The sequence below is a fragment of the Protobothrops mucrosquamatus genome, unplaced genomic scaffold (genome assembly GCF_001527695.2).
Source record: "Protobothrops mucrosquamatus isolate PMUCROS unplaced genomic scaffold, P.Mucros_1.0 scaffold1076, whole genome shotgun sequence".
Classification (NCBI taxonomy): Eukaryota; Metazoa; Chordata; class Lepidosauria; order Squamata; family Viperidae; genus Protobothrops; species Protobothrops mucrosquamatus.
Window position 1 is genome coordinate 471,991 of NW_015387304.1, and position 17,012 is coordinate 489,002.

The 17,012-nt window shown below is 36.5% G+C and overlaps 1 protein-coding gene across 1 annotated transcript in view; it reads right to left on the reverse strand.

Annotated features, from left to right (window-relative positions):
• Positions 1–718: 718 nt before the first annotated feature.
• FAM169A (family with sequence similarity 169 member A) overlaps positions 719–17,012 on the reverse strand; it is a 34,241-nt gene continuing 17,947 nt past the window's right edge. The window contains exons 2-13 of the mRNA XM_015820140.1: positions 15,618–15,754; positions 12,664–12,763; positions 11,689–11,774; positions 10,774–10,945; positions 8,470–8,649; positions 7,791–7,919; positions 7,080–7,195; positions 6,177–6,231; positions 3,982–4,114; positions 3,232–3,397; positions 1,893–2,108; positions 719–1,255 (exon numbers count right to left, since the gene is read on the reverse strand). Coding sequence (XP_015675626.1) covers positions 770–1,255; positions 1,893–2,108; positions 3,232–3,397; positions 3,982–4,114; positions 6,177–6,231; positions 7,080–7,195; positions 7,791–7,919; positions 8,470–8,649; positions 10,774–10,945; positions 11,689–11,774; positions 12,664–12,763; positions 15,618–15,754 — 1,976 coding nt within the window. The 3' untranslated portion in view covers positions 719–769. The remainder of the gene's footprint in view (positions 1,256–1,892; positions 2,109–3,231; positions 3,398–3,981; positions 4,115–6,176; positions 6,232–7,079; positions 7,196–7,790; positions 7,920–8,469; positions 8,650–10,773; positions 10,946–11,688; positions 11,775–12,663; positions 12,764–15,617; positions 15,755–17,012) is intronic.

A 17,012-nucleotide genomic window follows, 5' to 3' on the forward strand; every position in this document is an offset into this window, starting at 1 on the left:
AAATTCTTATGATGGTCTAATCTACAATTACTCTGAAGGAGTTCACTTTACTGTGTATATATTAGGAGTTTTATTCACTGGCAAAATAATCAGAGTACTCCAACATAGATTGAAGATTCAGGTTTAGTTAGGATGATATAATCTTGGGTTTTTTGAATGTGGGTATATAGTATCCATAGAAAAGTTGAAGGGTATTTTGAACTAAGCACAAAATAATATCAAGTATTCTGTATTTCTGTTTAAAACAGGATTTTAAATTTACTACAAAATAACAGTAACAGGGTTTGAAAAAAAACACCCTATAATTATAAATGCCTATCCCTGCTAAGCTTGAAAAACCATCAAGGTGTGCAATTAACCATTTAGGGATGAAGAAAATGCCTGACACTTCACAAATTATGTGTTATTGTAACGAGGGCTTACAAATAACTACTTGAGGCAGCTTAACAATACAATTGTTAAAGTGGCATCTGGACTTTCAACATCTCCAAAATAATTGGTTTATAGTTACTGTCTCCACTTTAACTTCTTGTGTCTTTATGATTATTGTTTAGCAAAAGTAGACATTTACTTCCATACTCAATTCAGTTCCTTTTATGTAGTGGTTAAACAACAAAATAAGTAACAGACTATTAAAAAAACTGGGAATGACTCCAGTATTTAAATACATGGGTATCCTACCGTGGTATGTAATTTTACGGCTTTTTTCTGTGAAGAAAGAAACAATGAAAATGGCAATCATTCCCATTTAGGTTGACTACAATTCTGTTCAAATTAGTTTCCCTTTTTTCTTAGGTGGGCCTTTGTATCCTTTAGCCTTTCTTCGTAAGGTCCGCCTGTCTACTACGGGCACCTCAATTTCTGCTTCTTCTGAACTGCTGTCAGCAGCTCTCTCAGACACGGGCTCAGCTGACTCTTCAGACTGTTCATCCATTTGGTTCTTTTGTCCCTCGGAATGTTGCTGGTAAGAGATGTCCTCCAATTCAACCATCATCAGAGCCCCCTGAGCCAGAGCAATGGGGGCTTCTGGTGAGTCAGATCCACCCTCTTCGCTTTGCTCTTCCAAGGAAGAGGTTGTGTTGGGAGAGACATTTTCAGAAATGGCATCTTCTGGAGCTTCACCTGCTACCGAGTTTGAAATACCATTATTAGAAGATTCTTTTTCTGCTGCTGAAACAGGATCAGCATTTGCTCTTTTCCTTTGTGTAACATGCTCCTCTTCTATTGCCACCTCAGAATCTGCCAAATTCTCAACCTAAGGAAGAAAGCAAGCACTACTGTAAGTCAAATATATGTAAAACACACTACAAAACTCTTAAGAAATACAATATCATAGATGTTGCTTTTAATCCTAAGAGTGCTTCTTTACTTCATTCATTTTCACAATGCTTCTGCGATAGATTTCTATTAGGCATATTACCTTGAAACTAAAATATGTTATCTAAAATGTTCACTTTAAAGCTCAACCAGAGAAAAATCAGGTCAAAAGTAAAGATGACGCAAGTTTGAAGTCTCCATATAAAAACCAGCATGGATGAAGAAGCAGAGATGGAATTGTTCAAATGGAATTGTTCAATGTTGGGTAAACGGAAATGTAAACACTTTCATTTGTTAAAGCAGAACATTTCCCAAGTAAACTTACATTCAACATACTGCAACATTTAAAATGAGTACATAAGAAAAACAGATTAAATAACTACAAAAAGAAAAATGAAGACAGACAAGGAAAATAGTGATAAAGATAACTGGGAGATCATACTGCAACCTAAATAAGAACTTAAAATTCAAAGTATTGGAAGAACAAAAAAAATCCATTGCCTGGTATTAAAAGTTATTAAATTAGGGGCCAAGTGTAAAAATAATCTGAAAACATTGTTTTAACATTCCCTCACCTTATCTGAAACATTGTCATCACTATCTTCAGTGGATTTTCCTGAAGAATCAAGGATTAACGGTACAAGTAAAGTTAAAGTTGTTTCTTCTGAACTGTCTGGTTGTAACTTTGACTCTCCATCCAGAACTTCATTTGTTGTTGATCCTTCAGTCACTATTGATACCTTGATAGCATTTTCCATTATCTCTCCATTGATTGGCTCTATATCTGTTTCCTTTAAAAAAATCACATGAGCACATCAAAGTGGTGCATCCATATAGAATCATTCAGAAGAATTCAGACACAACAGGACACTCACACTGTAGTACTGAGGACCTCTCTGAATAATTACTTCCTGAATGCACTCTCTTATTTCCACTATATCCAAAATGAGAGGGGTGCCAACAATTTCAGAGATGACTGCAGCTCTGTCTCTGCATCTCTGCAATCTTTTTGAATGTTAAGATTTTTGTAAAGTCTTCTTAACCATTACTTTTTGTATAGGCAGCCAAGAACAATTTTAAATAAAAGCTATCATAATACTTTATTTGTAATAATGGATAGAAAGAGGTTTACCAATCAATCTGGCTTATGCCATGAGTCAAAGAAAGACTATATTCTGTGACTGTTAGGAACATCATCCAGGTAAAAGGGAGTTAACCATAAGCTAAAGAAAGAGTACAGTATATGATCTATTTCTCTGCCAGGAAGAATTATCAGTTTCTCCAACAGTTTGTTGACTTGATCCTAAGTATCACTCATTTTAACTGAATTCCTACATTTTTCCTCCTAGAGCACTGAAGAAATTAAACAACAAAAACCAAAACATAATTAGTGAAAATAATTAACTTCAAGTGAAAAGACCGGAGACTAAAAAAAAAAAATGGCTTGATTCCTTTTCTAAATTTGGAATGGGGGGAATGAACACAACTTCTGATGGAATATATCTTCTGGTTGAACAGCAATCCAGGCAAAAGCTCTTTCCTGTGTCCCAACTGACTCAGAAACAGAAAATATTTTTAAGAGGGACTCTCCTGCTGATTGGTGTAACTGTATAGTTACTTGATCTTTAACCACTATTCAAAAAGGATGTCAACAAAGAAAGATCACACTTGGCAAAACTGAGTATTATTATTTATTTTATTTATATCTTTCTTTCAACTTTCTTTGTTGGTCAGTCCTCTCCTTTCCCCCCTCTCTCTTCATCCTGTATCTTTATACTCCTAGTTGCTAAACTTTATGACAAGGAATGTCATTTTTTAAAAATGGGGTGTGATCTTATGGAAGACAGCTGTCACAAAGGCAGAATTAAAAAAATACTAGTAACAATAATCGTATTTTTAAAGATATCATCATACCTCTTTATCATCTTGCTTCTCTGGTGGAATATACTGCTGGACTGTTTCTTGGACTGACTGTTTTGAATTCTCCAGTAGCTTTTTCTGCTCACTGTCCATCAGTTTTTCTTCCATCTCATCTATCAATTCTTCTGAATGTTCAGATACATGAATAATAGGATCCAATCTATGCAACAGGAGAAACAACAAAAATACATGTAAAACAACCAATAGCAACTGAGTGATACTGAAACGCACATGACTTGATTTTTAGGACTGTATTAAGTTATATACATTATTTACAAGCAAAGAACAATGGTTGGCACCTTCAGATCTGTTGGGTTATTCAGGCATGCAGGAAAAATACTGGAAACAAATTATTTGGAGGTCAGGTAACCCAAGAATGCTGTTTGTAACATGACACTGACAATAACTACCTAGTGTCTTCCTGAAATATCTAGTCTAATATTTAAACTCTTTTTATTTCTTCTCAATCTTGAGATTTTTGTAACATCTTTCCTGGTGAAGAGTTCTGGAGAACTTTAAAACCTGCAAGACTGCTTTTTACTATTTTGATTGAACTTGATAAAAAGTATTGTCCTGCTACTGATGCTAACTTTAAGGCAGTTTTACATTCATTTCCTGAATTTCACAGTTTAACAATAATATATATTATTCAGTGTGAAATGACATATTGTCTTTCTGTACAAATGTGTGCAAGACGTATTTAAAGATTTTTCATTTGTAATTTTATTGAATTATATACTGTACCTGTTTCCCAATGATTGAGAAGAATTTACATCTTCAGTTTCAGAAATTCCAGGTTCTTGAATTCTTTTCCCCAACTTTGGATGTTTCAGATGATTGCTTCGTGATCGAGTAGGAATTGGTAAAGCAGTAAGTTCTGGAGAATGAAAAACCACCTCAAAACTTAACATTGTGTACAAATAATACCAAGATGTATGAAAAATTCAAACTAAATAACTGCTTTAGCAATGTGTTACTAATGTCTAGGAGGTATTTTTGCCGCAATGTGTAAGGTCTTAAATATCTGATCTTATCTCTAGGAAATCTAAGTGTACTTTCAGCTAGGCCTAATATATCACTATTTCAGTTTAAATAAAATAAATCAGCTTCATTTCTAACACACAGTTGTAAATTTAGTGGGGAATGTCATGCCCAAAATAAAAACCTCCACTGCCATGCTTTCTTGTGGAGTAGTTCTTCAGGAGAGGAGAGAGCAGTCTTGGCATCTGGGCTGGAAAAGTCTCCAGGAGAGCAATTTCATCAGAAAATGGAGAGACTGAATTCAGAAGAGACATGGACAATGGATTATGTGTCAATTTTGAAGAATTTCAATCTGAGTCTCGAGGCTGTTTGGATCTGGATGGAGTGGAGCAGATTATGATTCAATAGATTCAAAACTGAGTTGATGTGGCTGTTTGGCCCTCAGTGTCAAAACTCAATTTTGAGTTGACCATCCTTGGTCTTGAATGGGATCCCATTCAAGACTGGTACACAACTTTGGAGTCCTTCCAGATTTGCTAAAAAAAACAAGGGGCAGCTGTGGCCAGGAAGATCTTTGCCCAAGTACAAATTGTGCACCCTTTCTTTGAGAGAGAGACTCTGGAAACTGTCACTCACATTCTAGTCATCTAACAACTTGATTATTACAATGCACTCTACATGGGGCTGCTCTTGAAGTTCATCCAGGTCTATTACATTGTTTTTCTTCCAACCCATCCAAAAGAGGGGGAGTACTGTTTTATCACGCTTCAAAAGTGTAAGGGCCAAAAGGCAGAATTGCAGACTTGGTTTTTTTCTTCTTCTTCTCCTTCTTCTCCATCATCATCACCATCACCACCATCATCATCAATAATCCTCAGAAGTCAAGATGCAGGTTATAAAAGTCCTATCGCTACTTATAAAGGGCTGGAAGGAAGGGAGGAAGCCAGATAACAGAATCTCCCAAGGAAATGTGAGGGCAATCAAAGTACCAACTATCAACAGTACCACACCAGGAAGGAAGTAGTAGTAGTAGTAGTAGTAGTAGTAGTAGTAGTAGTAGTAGTAGTAGTAGTAGTAGTAGTAGTAGTAGTAATAATAATAATAATAATAATAATAATAATAATAATAATAATAAAGTTGGAAGGGACCTTGGAAGTCCACCCCCCTGCTCAGGCAGGAAACTCTATACCATTTCGGACAAATGGCTGTCCAGTCTCTTCTTAAAAACTTCCAGTGTTGAAGCATTCACCGCTTCTGGAGGCAGGTTGTTCCATTGGTTAATTGTTCTCACTGTCAGGAAGTTTCTCCTTAGTTCTAGGTTGCTTCTCTCCTTGATCAGTTTCCACCCGTTGCTTCTTGTCCTTGCCTTCAGGCGCTTTGGAAAATAGCTTGACTCCCTCTTCTTTGTGGCAGCCCCTGAGATATTGGAACACTGCTATCATGTCCCCCCTCGTCCTTCTCTTCGTTAAACTAGACATGCCCAATTCCAGCAGCCGTGTCATAGAACTCTGGGCAGCAGCAATGATGACGTCTCCTTTCACCTCATGCTCAACCAGGCAGTCCAGCTATCTCCAGACTTACAACTATGACATGAATCTTACTATTGGTTTGAATTTTTCCATCCATATACTGAATCTTTCTGCAATTGTAGTATCAAAATAAAGTGTGTGTGTGTATGTGTGTGAGAGGGGAGAGGGGAGGGGGAGAGGGGGAGGGAGGGAGAGAGAGGAGGGGAGAGGGAGAGAGAGAGAGATTGTCTTTTAGCTAAGACAGCTCCTGTGGAGTTTGGGAGTAGGGAGAAGATGAATGAATATTTTATAAAACAAAATCTCACAAAATTGAGGGCTCCTATTAATAAGTTTCCTTTTGAAGTACCTTCTCTGATCATATGCATTCGTAAACAAAGTGAATAATAGAAAAAAATATTTTGCAAAAAAGATGCATACTGCATTTTTTACCTTCAGAGGTACCTTCATATACATCAAAGCCATCTTTATTTTTATGGACATCAACCTAAAATCAGGGAAGACTTACGTTTATAAATCCATAACATAAAACCAAAATCGTTTAAAGTAAATCATTGCTAATAGATTTCTTTCATTCATTCAATTATATATCCATATTGATGTTTACTTTATTAAACAAAACATCAATATAAAAAGTTAAAATAAATGCAGAATTTAAAGATAAAAGACAAAAGAAAAACAAAGGGCCTGGAAATTTAACATACATGAGAGATCTGAAGGAGAAATAAAAAATGTTAAAATTATACTCCACCAGAACTCTCATCTGTATAGACCAAGATAATCTTTAAGGAAAACATTGTTAATATAGCTAAATGAAGTTCAATCTTTTTTCCTCTTTGGTTTTTTTAGAGCGGTGGGGAGAATTAAAGGCTTTGATCCCATTTTTACTGCTGAAAATTGGAAAAATCACTCCTATAAAATTGCAATTTGCTGATTATTTATGACAGTGGAATTTGGACAAATATTACACACTGCTGAAACCAGACTAAAATCAGGATGTACATGCAGTTGTCTTCTGCCTTTTTCTGCCTGCTTACCACAGCGCTTCACAATCTGAGGCTATCTTTGCAGCCTGTAAACAGAAGCAGCACTAAACATGACTGCTTCAAGCCTAATTCCAAATACATACTTTAATTACACAAGAATATTATAAACTCTGGAGAGTGGGCAAAGCAATGCAAGTTAAATTGGATATTTTAAGAAGTTTCCCATTTTTCCACTTCAATAAAAAACATTTAAGGATTTTGAAAAGGCAAAAATTAATAAAGTCATATGCATACATATAAAACACAGAGCAAATTCTAAATAATTCAAAGGAAGCTATTTTATACCTACACTCAAGTGTGTTTCACCGGGGTCAACTGCCTGTTCATGCGATGGGCTGTTATCTGTGGAAGGGTACAGAAGCTGCTCCTCATTCTGGGAAGTGCTAGCTTCTATTTGCAAGGCTTCTTGTTCATAGGGAAAAAAAATTAAAAATGCAACCATTTCAAAATATTATCTCCTAGTATCTGTTACTAATAAAATTCTTTTCTGCTTATTTCTGTTGGCAGACCACAGCTAACTAAAAGAGCAGGCTCTATTTTGTTTTCCACTAGAGCCAGTACAGAACCCCCATTTGGTCAACTCTAGAAAGGTGCACAATAGTCCTTATAGGCACAGAACTCTGGACCCATCTGGAGGGCCAGAATGGGACAACTCACTGCAGCCATTTCGCCATGGGAAAATCGCTACAGGACAACTCACCACGGGTTCCCTTTGCAAGTTGTCTCAGAGTGAGTTGGCCACAGCAGGTTGTCCAAAACCTGGAAGCTGGGACTTTTCTTTTTACAGCAGCACAATAATCTTCCATCTATAAATCTACCCTGGTTCCCTTACCCCAAGCAATCTTCCTTCAGTTCCATAACTTGGGCTTGCAAGCAAGTTTCTTTGCTGTTCTTAAAAAATAGAAATCTTTCTAGAACCTCAGGAAAACACCCACCGACTAGTAAAACTTCTCAGTCTCTATTTTGTGTCTAACTGCATTATATGTCAATACCCTCCTACCTTTGAGTTTTAAACTTTCTCTCTGCAAAACGCTAGCTACAGGTGTTCGCTGGTGCCAGTGGCCTATGCCTTCAACTTCCCACAGAAGGTCACGATCCCCTGGATACCTTTCAAAGTACTTCTGGCAAGCTGAGCAAGATAAAGAGAACACATTCAGTAAAACATCTATAACACAGATTTGTTTTTATTTTATTTTACAAGCTTCCCACTTTCTCCCCCCCAAAAATGGCAACACTATTTTTAACATCTGCTTTTAAGGGAGCATTAGAAACATAATTGTGTCACAAACAGAAGCACAAGAGCATCCTGCAGTTTGTAGAGAATAGGTACATACATCTGTCCTCATTGCTTACAACTGCTTTAAAAGCCATAGATGGCTTTTTGACTGCTAAATGTTCATCTTCCATAATATACCAATGAAAGCAGTGCAGAATATAAACAGTTCAATACTTCAGATCTTAAAACCCCAGGGAATCCTTAAAATCCTTAATTTCTTAGATATTTGTCTCTTGTGTGCATAAGGATGGACTTGAGGCTAAAATAAGTAATACCTGTAGTAACAGGGAATGCAAAGAATGTGTTCTGACAAATGAGATATGCAATATCCATTCAGAATGTCAAACTCTACTCCTAAACTGCAGACTATGAACATTCTGAAGTATCTTCCACCAGGTCTTACCAGTATGCATGAAAGATGTCAGAGGGAAACGTAAACCAAGGGCATCTTCTGTGAAAGAATCCACAAAATCTTCCAGCATCAGAAGCCCAAAATCTTTACCCTTATGCTTCTTCCTCACAAACATTGTGTCCAGAACAGGAAGCTGGTAGCTCTGAGTAACAAAGGCACTACATATGCTCCCTGCAAACACAACAGCCAACTCTAATTAGCATTTCAGAAAGAGTCATCTTTATATACCTGAGGTATTTTATTTCCCTAAAATAAGTTTTCAAATATACATACCAAGGGCTCTGGGCAACAATAATAAAATACATAAAAGCCATAAAAGCTTTAAACTCTAAAAAGACTGATTAAAATATGTTTTTGAACTTTAATAACAATAGTTGACTCCATAATATTGGCCGTGCAATCCATCACCCTGGTGTAAAGTCGATCACATTCTCTTAGATCATTATAAGGGGATCTTTTGTCCTTTCCACTGATCCTGTCCTGATTATTGTGCATGTAACTCAAGCAAAATCCAAATAATGATTCGTAGGCATATTGAGCAGTCTAATTGCAATAACTGGTTCTTCACATTCTTCAAATTAGAATAAGCTGAAAGGTCAGAATATGCATTATGAAATCATACAGTCTGGTTTTTTTAACAAAAAAATATCTCCTTTTATACTCAGGAACAAAATCTTAGTCTTCCCTTAACTTTGCCAAGAATCGTTGTTTTTATCTTCTTATTGCTACCATAGCTACTCCAGACCAGGCATTATCAAACTGATAACTGAATACAGATGACAACCCTAGATGCAGTCACGGTTAGCAAACTAGAAGCAAATAATGTGAAAGCAATCTATTATGGAATTTGATCCTCACTGCTCCAGCCTGCAAGTAACAAAGGAGCAGGTTAAGCAAAACTGCTCTCCACTAATAGGAATGTACTATTCCAAAAATAGGCAAACCATCCCCTAACCCTATCTAAAAACTCTGCACAAAATTATTCAGGAAGGTCCAAATATCAGCAACCAAAACAAAAGAATCCCTTGCCATCTGCTTTTTAGCCTCCCCCAAGGTTTGGCAAGTCACAGCAGAAGGGGGGGCCATCTGGCCAAATATCAAGTTTCTAAGACCTGTCAAGGCCATATAATTTGTTGCAGTTGGCAACTGATTTCCTTGGAAGTAAGACAGGGAGGGAGGGAGGGAGGGAACAATCAATAAGAGGGTTCTTTAGACATTCATTACATGGCTTTTTTAAAACTATTGCAATTTTAAACCGAACAAAGGAGGATTGTTTTTTGCTTACAATAAGAAAAAAGAAAGGGAAGTTTGCATTCAGGCCCTCAATTAAAATAGTTTAAAGTCCATTTGAGAATACAATAAATGAACAAAGACACTGATGATCTGTCCTATTTGTTAGCAGTCTGTAAAGAGAGGCAAATGAGTCTATAACTTTAAATATGATTTAAGATGTCAAGAATTAGCAAAAGAATTTGGTGACATCAATCTCACGCAACTGCATTTAAATCTGGGTAAGTAGATTTGAGGAAATAACACTGGCTTAATCTGTAGAAATTTAATTTCCTTCTCTAATTTCCTTTTCTTCATTGATTTCTAACTTTGAGTGTCCATATTTAGCATTGACAACTGAAATAAACTTACATTCTCATATTGTGCATAATGCTACCAGCGTATCTCAGTTTGAACTAACGTGATTAATAACAGACACAGTATCGAGAAGCTTAACTGAGGCTTCTCTGAAGAACTAGAATCATGAATGGAAGCCCAAAACCTTCCACGAACTTCTGTTGGATTTAATGACAAATACTATATCAATGCACAGCTGCAGTAAAAGCTTGGGTTGAGGCCAATAAGATGAAACTTATCAAGGTATGTGTAAACTTTTTTTTCTGAGCTAAAAAGCTTGAAGGATCACCTCTTTCTATATATTTATTTTGTTATAAAGCTGTTTCCTAGGTTCCTAGAACTATGTGATTTCTATAAAGACAAATTTACAAGTTTATGCTATCTTCAGTGATAGAAGTCAATGACAGTAATTAGGTTCATAAGCAGTTTCACCAACAACAATCATCACCATCTTCATCCCTATCACCACCACCAGCTCCTAAGGAATCATTCTTTTCTGTATCCTATTGGATAGGTAAAAGAGCTCCTTTCCCATTTCCAAAATAAAAATGCAGTTGTATATAATGGAGTTGTATATACTAGTTCTTTGCAAATGAAGTTAAAAGATGAGCTCGTTTTCAGTTTGCTTCGTATTACAATTACTTTTTCCATTTTAAAGAATAGTCTTACCTGGCAGTTTAATAGAATAAAAACCAATAGCCATTCCTTTCTTCCACAGAATTTTTGCATAATCATGGCTACCATGGCAAAGAAATGGGACCTCATTTTTCTCAATTTCTTGTTTACGATAAATTATTCTGTTGAGCACATAAAGAACCACTCTTTCCCCAATTGATTTCACCTAAAAAAAACACATATGAATTAGAAAACATAGCCAAAGGTCTCATATAGTTAAAATCCACATTTATACTTCCAAAAGAATGAAAGCAGAATGGGGTTTTATTTTTGATTATGGTTTCGATATTAGTTAATTTGCTTACATTTGTAAAGCACCTCAAACAATTTAGGACAAAAGTAGGTATACATATCTATTTAATAAAACAAAAATGAGGTATGGAAAAAACCTAGGAGGGCAATTCTACATTATGAACTTGATTTAAAATAGCTCAAAAGTGAGGATACAGTGACTAGAAAAAAAAGATATAAATACAATTAATACATTACAGTTTTCTGAAGAGTTTTAAGAACTATAATGTTGGGATAGAATTGCTAATTCTTCAGAGCCCAGAATTCATTCAAATAAAATGATCTGAGTGAAGTTATCTTGGATTATACAGTACAAGAATAAGAAATCCACAGCTGAACTGCAAATCCCAGCAGCCCTAGCCAGCATGACCAATTATGAGAGATGCTAAAAATATAAAACAATTGCACTGATAAATCCTTATCCCAGGCATTGTCCATATTATAAGCACATAAACGGCTCATTACTACAATTCAAAATTCTTGACACAGCTCAACACAAGCAATTCTATTCCAAGTAAATCAGAACTGCACACTTGAATAAGCCAGATATTTCTTTTATTTGTGCTAAGCTTTAGATTTCATTATCAAACACTTTACTAGAGGTACAACTTTATTTACCCGTAGAAGTCCTTCTCTAGAAGGAGATGATGTTCTCAAAATATCATCAATAGTCCACCACTGATCAGCCAGAAACAAGGCAACAGCTCAAAGAGAAAAAGAATATAAAGTAAGAATGTGTTCAGTCTTTCAATTCTAATTATGCCTAGTTATAGAGGTATATATTTCACATTACTTTTATTCTTAATTATAGCACTAAATGCATGTTTAGTACATGCATTTCTTAGAAAGCAGGGATCGGTTCCATTTTAAAAGCCGTCACTTCTCAGCTGGGTAATCCCATCATAGGTTCATTTTCAAAAGATCTGTGAGTTCTACATGCAGGAGACACCTTCTGAACAGAATGGCAGCCAAAACATTTTGGGTTCCACCTCAATTTCTAAATTACCAAATTTAAAGAAACTACTTATTTGAATAAATAACTACTTACTGCTTACTTGAATCAAAGGAAGCCCTAATCAGCTATCAGTCCCTAACTAAAATTAGGGAAAGGAATATACACCCAGGAAAAATTACAAATCTTTACAGTACTATAATAGCAACAAAATGGCAACAAATGATAGTTTGCTCTTGTAAGAACAATTACAATTAACCTTGGGTTCACAAATGATTTCATGTAAGAGGAGAATCTTCAAGAAAACCCTGAATCTTCAATTCCAGGCTAATTTTCATTGAAATTACCTATTTAATCAAAGCATGGGAAAATGATTGAATCAAGTCTGATTGAAATGATTCAATGATTGAATGATTCAATCGATGACTGAATCAAATCCTTCAAACATTATAAAACTGGAAGGAAGAAGCTATTCACACTAAAAGTCTTTTTGCCCAGTTTCAATTGCACCCCCATTTTATCATGATTTCTACAGTATTTCTAAACACTTCATATCAAAAGCAACAAATCACACGGGAACCAAAAAAGGAATAATTCAGATCAGAATGCTACAGTGTTACAATTCAAAATATAAGAGAAACCTGCAAGTGAGTCCTCAGGTGCAAATAAAGCAAGAACTTTGTGTCTTTCTTCTCCACCATAAAGGGGGATGAACCCTACGGTTGACAAACAAATTGGAACCTAAGAGGGAGAAAAGAAGTTCAACATTTTTACTTTTATTCATTTGGATCTATGAACTGTTGACACAGTACATTCTTGAATGAAGAAACACTAAAGACGGAGACTCATGCCCTGGTTATCAAACTAATGCAATTCTCTCTATGTTGAGTTGTCCTTAAAAGGAAGTGGTAGTTGGTACATAATACAATAGCTTGCTTTTGGACTGGTATTAGTCAAATTAGCAGAATACTACCTACTCTGGCTGCCAGTAGGCTTCTATGCTGAATTCAAGATGCTGGTCATCATATGTATGATCCATTATGGCTTAGAGCTTTGTTGCCTGTAGGCGCAACAAAATGCCCACCCTATACAATCTAACGGTCAACTTTACAAATGAGCATGGTTGCAGCCATTTTCCTTCGCATTTGAGATTGCCACATAGAATGGGAGAATGACCGTGGGAACCAAGGTCTTTGGCTGCTCCCGAGACTAGAGACTGGGCGTTTCATAAAAAGCCCACCAAATAATCATATTGGGGAACGTAGTTGCTTACAAAGCTTTTGTGGGTGGGACATTTAACTTTGTTATTGGGGAACTGTTGCTTGTGTATCCAGGCTTGGTTTCACTTTTGACATGTCGATACTTTGTAACTAATAAACATGTTCTTTGAGGAATTTGCAAGTCTCGGAGTTCTCCTTTATTCATCTCTATCTGTCGGAACCATGACACTAACAGGGAAAGAATGCTCTAGTTACCCACCCTCAAAGGACTGGGGGGGCTGGGAGCCAAGAATGACACTCTGAGCAGTATCCCCTTTTGTGGGGAACAGCTTGCCTGCTGAGATCAGATGTACCCCCATTCTGATGGCTTTTCACAAAATGGTGAAATCAGTCCATTAAGTGATGAAAATATGCCTAATGCTACAATAATTTATTAACAGTGTTTATTTCATATTTATTGTAAGCTTCCTCAAGTTGTAAGGATGGGTGGCATACAAATTATTGAATAAATAATTAAATTAATTGAATAAATAAATAAAACAAATCATTCAGACATATAATAGAAACAATAATAAATTCATTGCCCCAACCTTCCAGCCTTTAAAGGTTAAGATAAAATGGCAAGAGAATACAGAATAGTAAGCACTGGCCTCCATTTGTTTTGCTGAATCAATTACTAAGACTCAAGGCTGCAAACTAAAAATAAAAGTCCAGCTGTTAAACTGCTGAAACAGCAATAACAGAAGACTGTGGAATCCTTGATGCGCTCTGAGTGTGGTTGTTTGTTTGCAGACATTTCATTACCCAACTAGGTAACTTCATCAGTGCTATAAGGTATATCGTTGCTCCCTATTTATATTTGATTGATTGCCCTTCTACTGTTGGTAAGGGTAGTTTCACTACAAGTAGTTCAAGAAACTACTCAGTGGTTTCTTAATTAGAGTAGATTAATTAGATTAGTAGATTAGAGTAGAGTAGAATTAGATAGACTTAAGATATAGAAGGATCTTGACAGACTTGAACACTGGGCACTATCTAACAAAATGAAATTTAATGGTAAAAAAAGTAAGAGTCTGCATTTAGGCAAGAAAAACCAAATACACAGGTACAGTATAAGTGGTACCTTGCTCAATAGTAGGAACTGTGAGAGGGACCTTGGAGTCCTAGTGGACAATCACTTAAATATGAGCCAGCAGTGTGCTGCAGCTGCCAAAAAAGCCAACAGAGTGGTAGGCTGCATTAACAGAGGGATAGAATCAAGATCACGTGAAGTATTAATACCACTTTACAATGCCTTGGTAAGGCCACACGTGGAATACTGCATCCAGTTTTGGCCACCGCGATGTAAAAAAGATGTTGAGACTCTAGAAAGAGTACAGAGAAGAGCAACAAAGATGATTAGGGGACTGGAGGCTAAAACATATAAAGAACGGTTGCTGGAAATAGGCATGTCTAGTTTAATGAAGAGAAGGACGAGGGTGACATGATAGCCGTGTTCAGTGCTTTTTTTCTAAAAAAAAAAAGGGGGCTGGAACTCACACACGTCATACTTGCCTTGCCTACTCTACAAGGTTCCATCCAAAAAAGGTGCCGGAACTCCGTTCTGGGTGTTCTATGAGAAAAAAAGCCCTGGCCGTGTTCCAATATCTCTAGGATTGCCACAAAGAAGAGGGAATCAAGCTATTCTCCAAGGCAGGATAAGAAGCAATGGAAGTTTTTAAGAAGAGATTGGACAACCATTTGTCTGAAATGGTATAGGGTTTCCTGCCTGAGCAGGGGGTTGGACTAGAAGACCTCCAAGGTCCCTTCCAACTCTATTATTGTTGTTGTTATTGTTATTGTTATTGTTGTTATTATTGTTGTTATTGTATTGTTTTCCAGTTGATTGTATTGTATTGTTTTCCAGTTGATCCCTGCTTATTAGGGTGTTGGCTACTGGAGAGGATGTGTTCTAGTCTTTTTATTTCCTTCTTAGTTTTCTTACTGTCACTTTTGAATGGCATGTAAAAATGGTTTAAATCCAACAGTGGCAGTGCAAGCTATTGCATATAAACAGGGAGCAAGAAACATATTCAATAGCACAAATGATTTTATCAGGTGAAGTGATTAAATGTCTGCAAGCAAACAACCAAGCTCAGAGAGCACCAAGGATTTACAGTTTAGTTCTGTGTTACATATATTCTCTTCTACTGGAGATTATTTGTTGAGTATTTTCTTCCAAGTTTGGATGGTGACTAGCGAGCCTGCAGACAGTGCACATTACCTATCTGACAACATCAATAATCTGGAAGGGATTTTTTAAAAATCATCTAAAATTATACAAACAAAGAATATCTATAAACATTAATATGAACTAGCTATGACTCCAATCTTACCTTGATATTATCAACAAGAGAGAAATATTCTGGATTTTCTGGATCTCCACATCTAAGTTCAGATAGACAATCCTCTCCAGATCTCTCCAGATCTTCATGATTGTAGTTATCCAGGAGATCCACAGGGAAGTCCATCCCTTTGGGAGAGTTCACAAACACACACAGGATTATTGCTGTAGTCATTACATCTTAGGAATCCAAATGGAATTTTTAAAAAATTATATGTATATCAGAGTAGCCTTCCCCAAACTGATAGTCTCCAGATGTATAGGAACTGCAACACATTAAGCCATTACAGGCTAGGGTTTTGAAACTTACAGTAGTTCCAACACATCCTCAAGGTGAAAAATTGGAGAAAACTATTTATAAATTTTTAAAAAACTGCATACCATCCCACTCATTTTTTTTGCACCCACTTAGAACATGTTATCTAAAGTATACATGCAGCAGCTCAGAATTCCAAGAGGATATACATGTAGTCCTCGGTTTACAAAAGCAATTGGGACTGGAATGGCCATTGCTAAACAACATGATCATAAAGCACATCATGCTAGCATACCACTTAGTAACAGGAATTTCAGCAGTGCTGATTACTATAATTGAGGACTATGCATGTCATTAAGTGAGGACCTCACATGACCAACATATGACTTCCTGCCAGCTTCCCCATTGACTTTGACTGTGGAAAGCCAGCAGGGAATGTCAGAAATTACAATCATACAACCACGGGGATGCTGTGACAGCAGGAACTCCAAGGACCAGTCGTAGGTCCACTTGTTCAATACTACTGCATGTTTGAACAGTCACTGAACAAATGGACATAAGCCGAGCACTACCTATGCCAAGGAAGCAGGCAGAATTGTACACTGATAGAGACTAAATCGTTAACTGGATCAGTGGCCCCTATGCTGCATCCTACTACTCTGAACCACATATTCCATCTGTACCATATTAACTCCATTCTTCATTTAACCTACACATGAAATTGGAAAACAATTAAAAAATTCTCAACTTTTTAATTCTCCTTGCGCAAGGAATTAAATCTATCTTTAGACCTTATTCTGTCAGACAGAATAATGATCAGGTAGGAAAAGCATTTACCTCAACCACCTAATCCAATTTTCAACAGGGAGACCAAAATTACCAACTTAAGCCAATGCAAAATGCAAACAGAGTTAAAAAAATTATACAAGTAGTTCTCAACTTACAACAGTTCATTTAGTGACTGTTCAAAGTTACAATGGCACTGAAAACAGTGATTTTCAACCATTTTTCACACTTACAACCATTGCAGGATCCCCATGATCACATGATCAAAATTCAGAAGCTTGGCAACTGGCTCATATTTATGACAGTTGCAGTGGCCCAGGGTCATGGGATCACCTTTTGCAACCT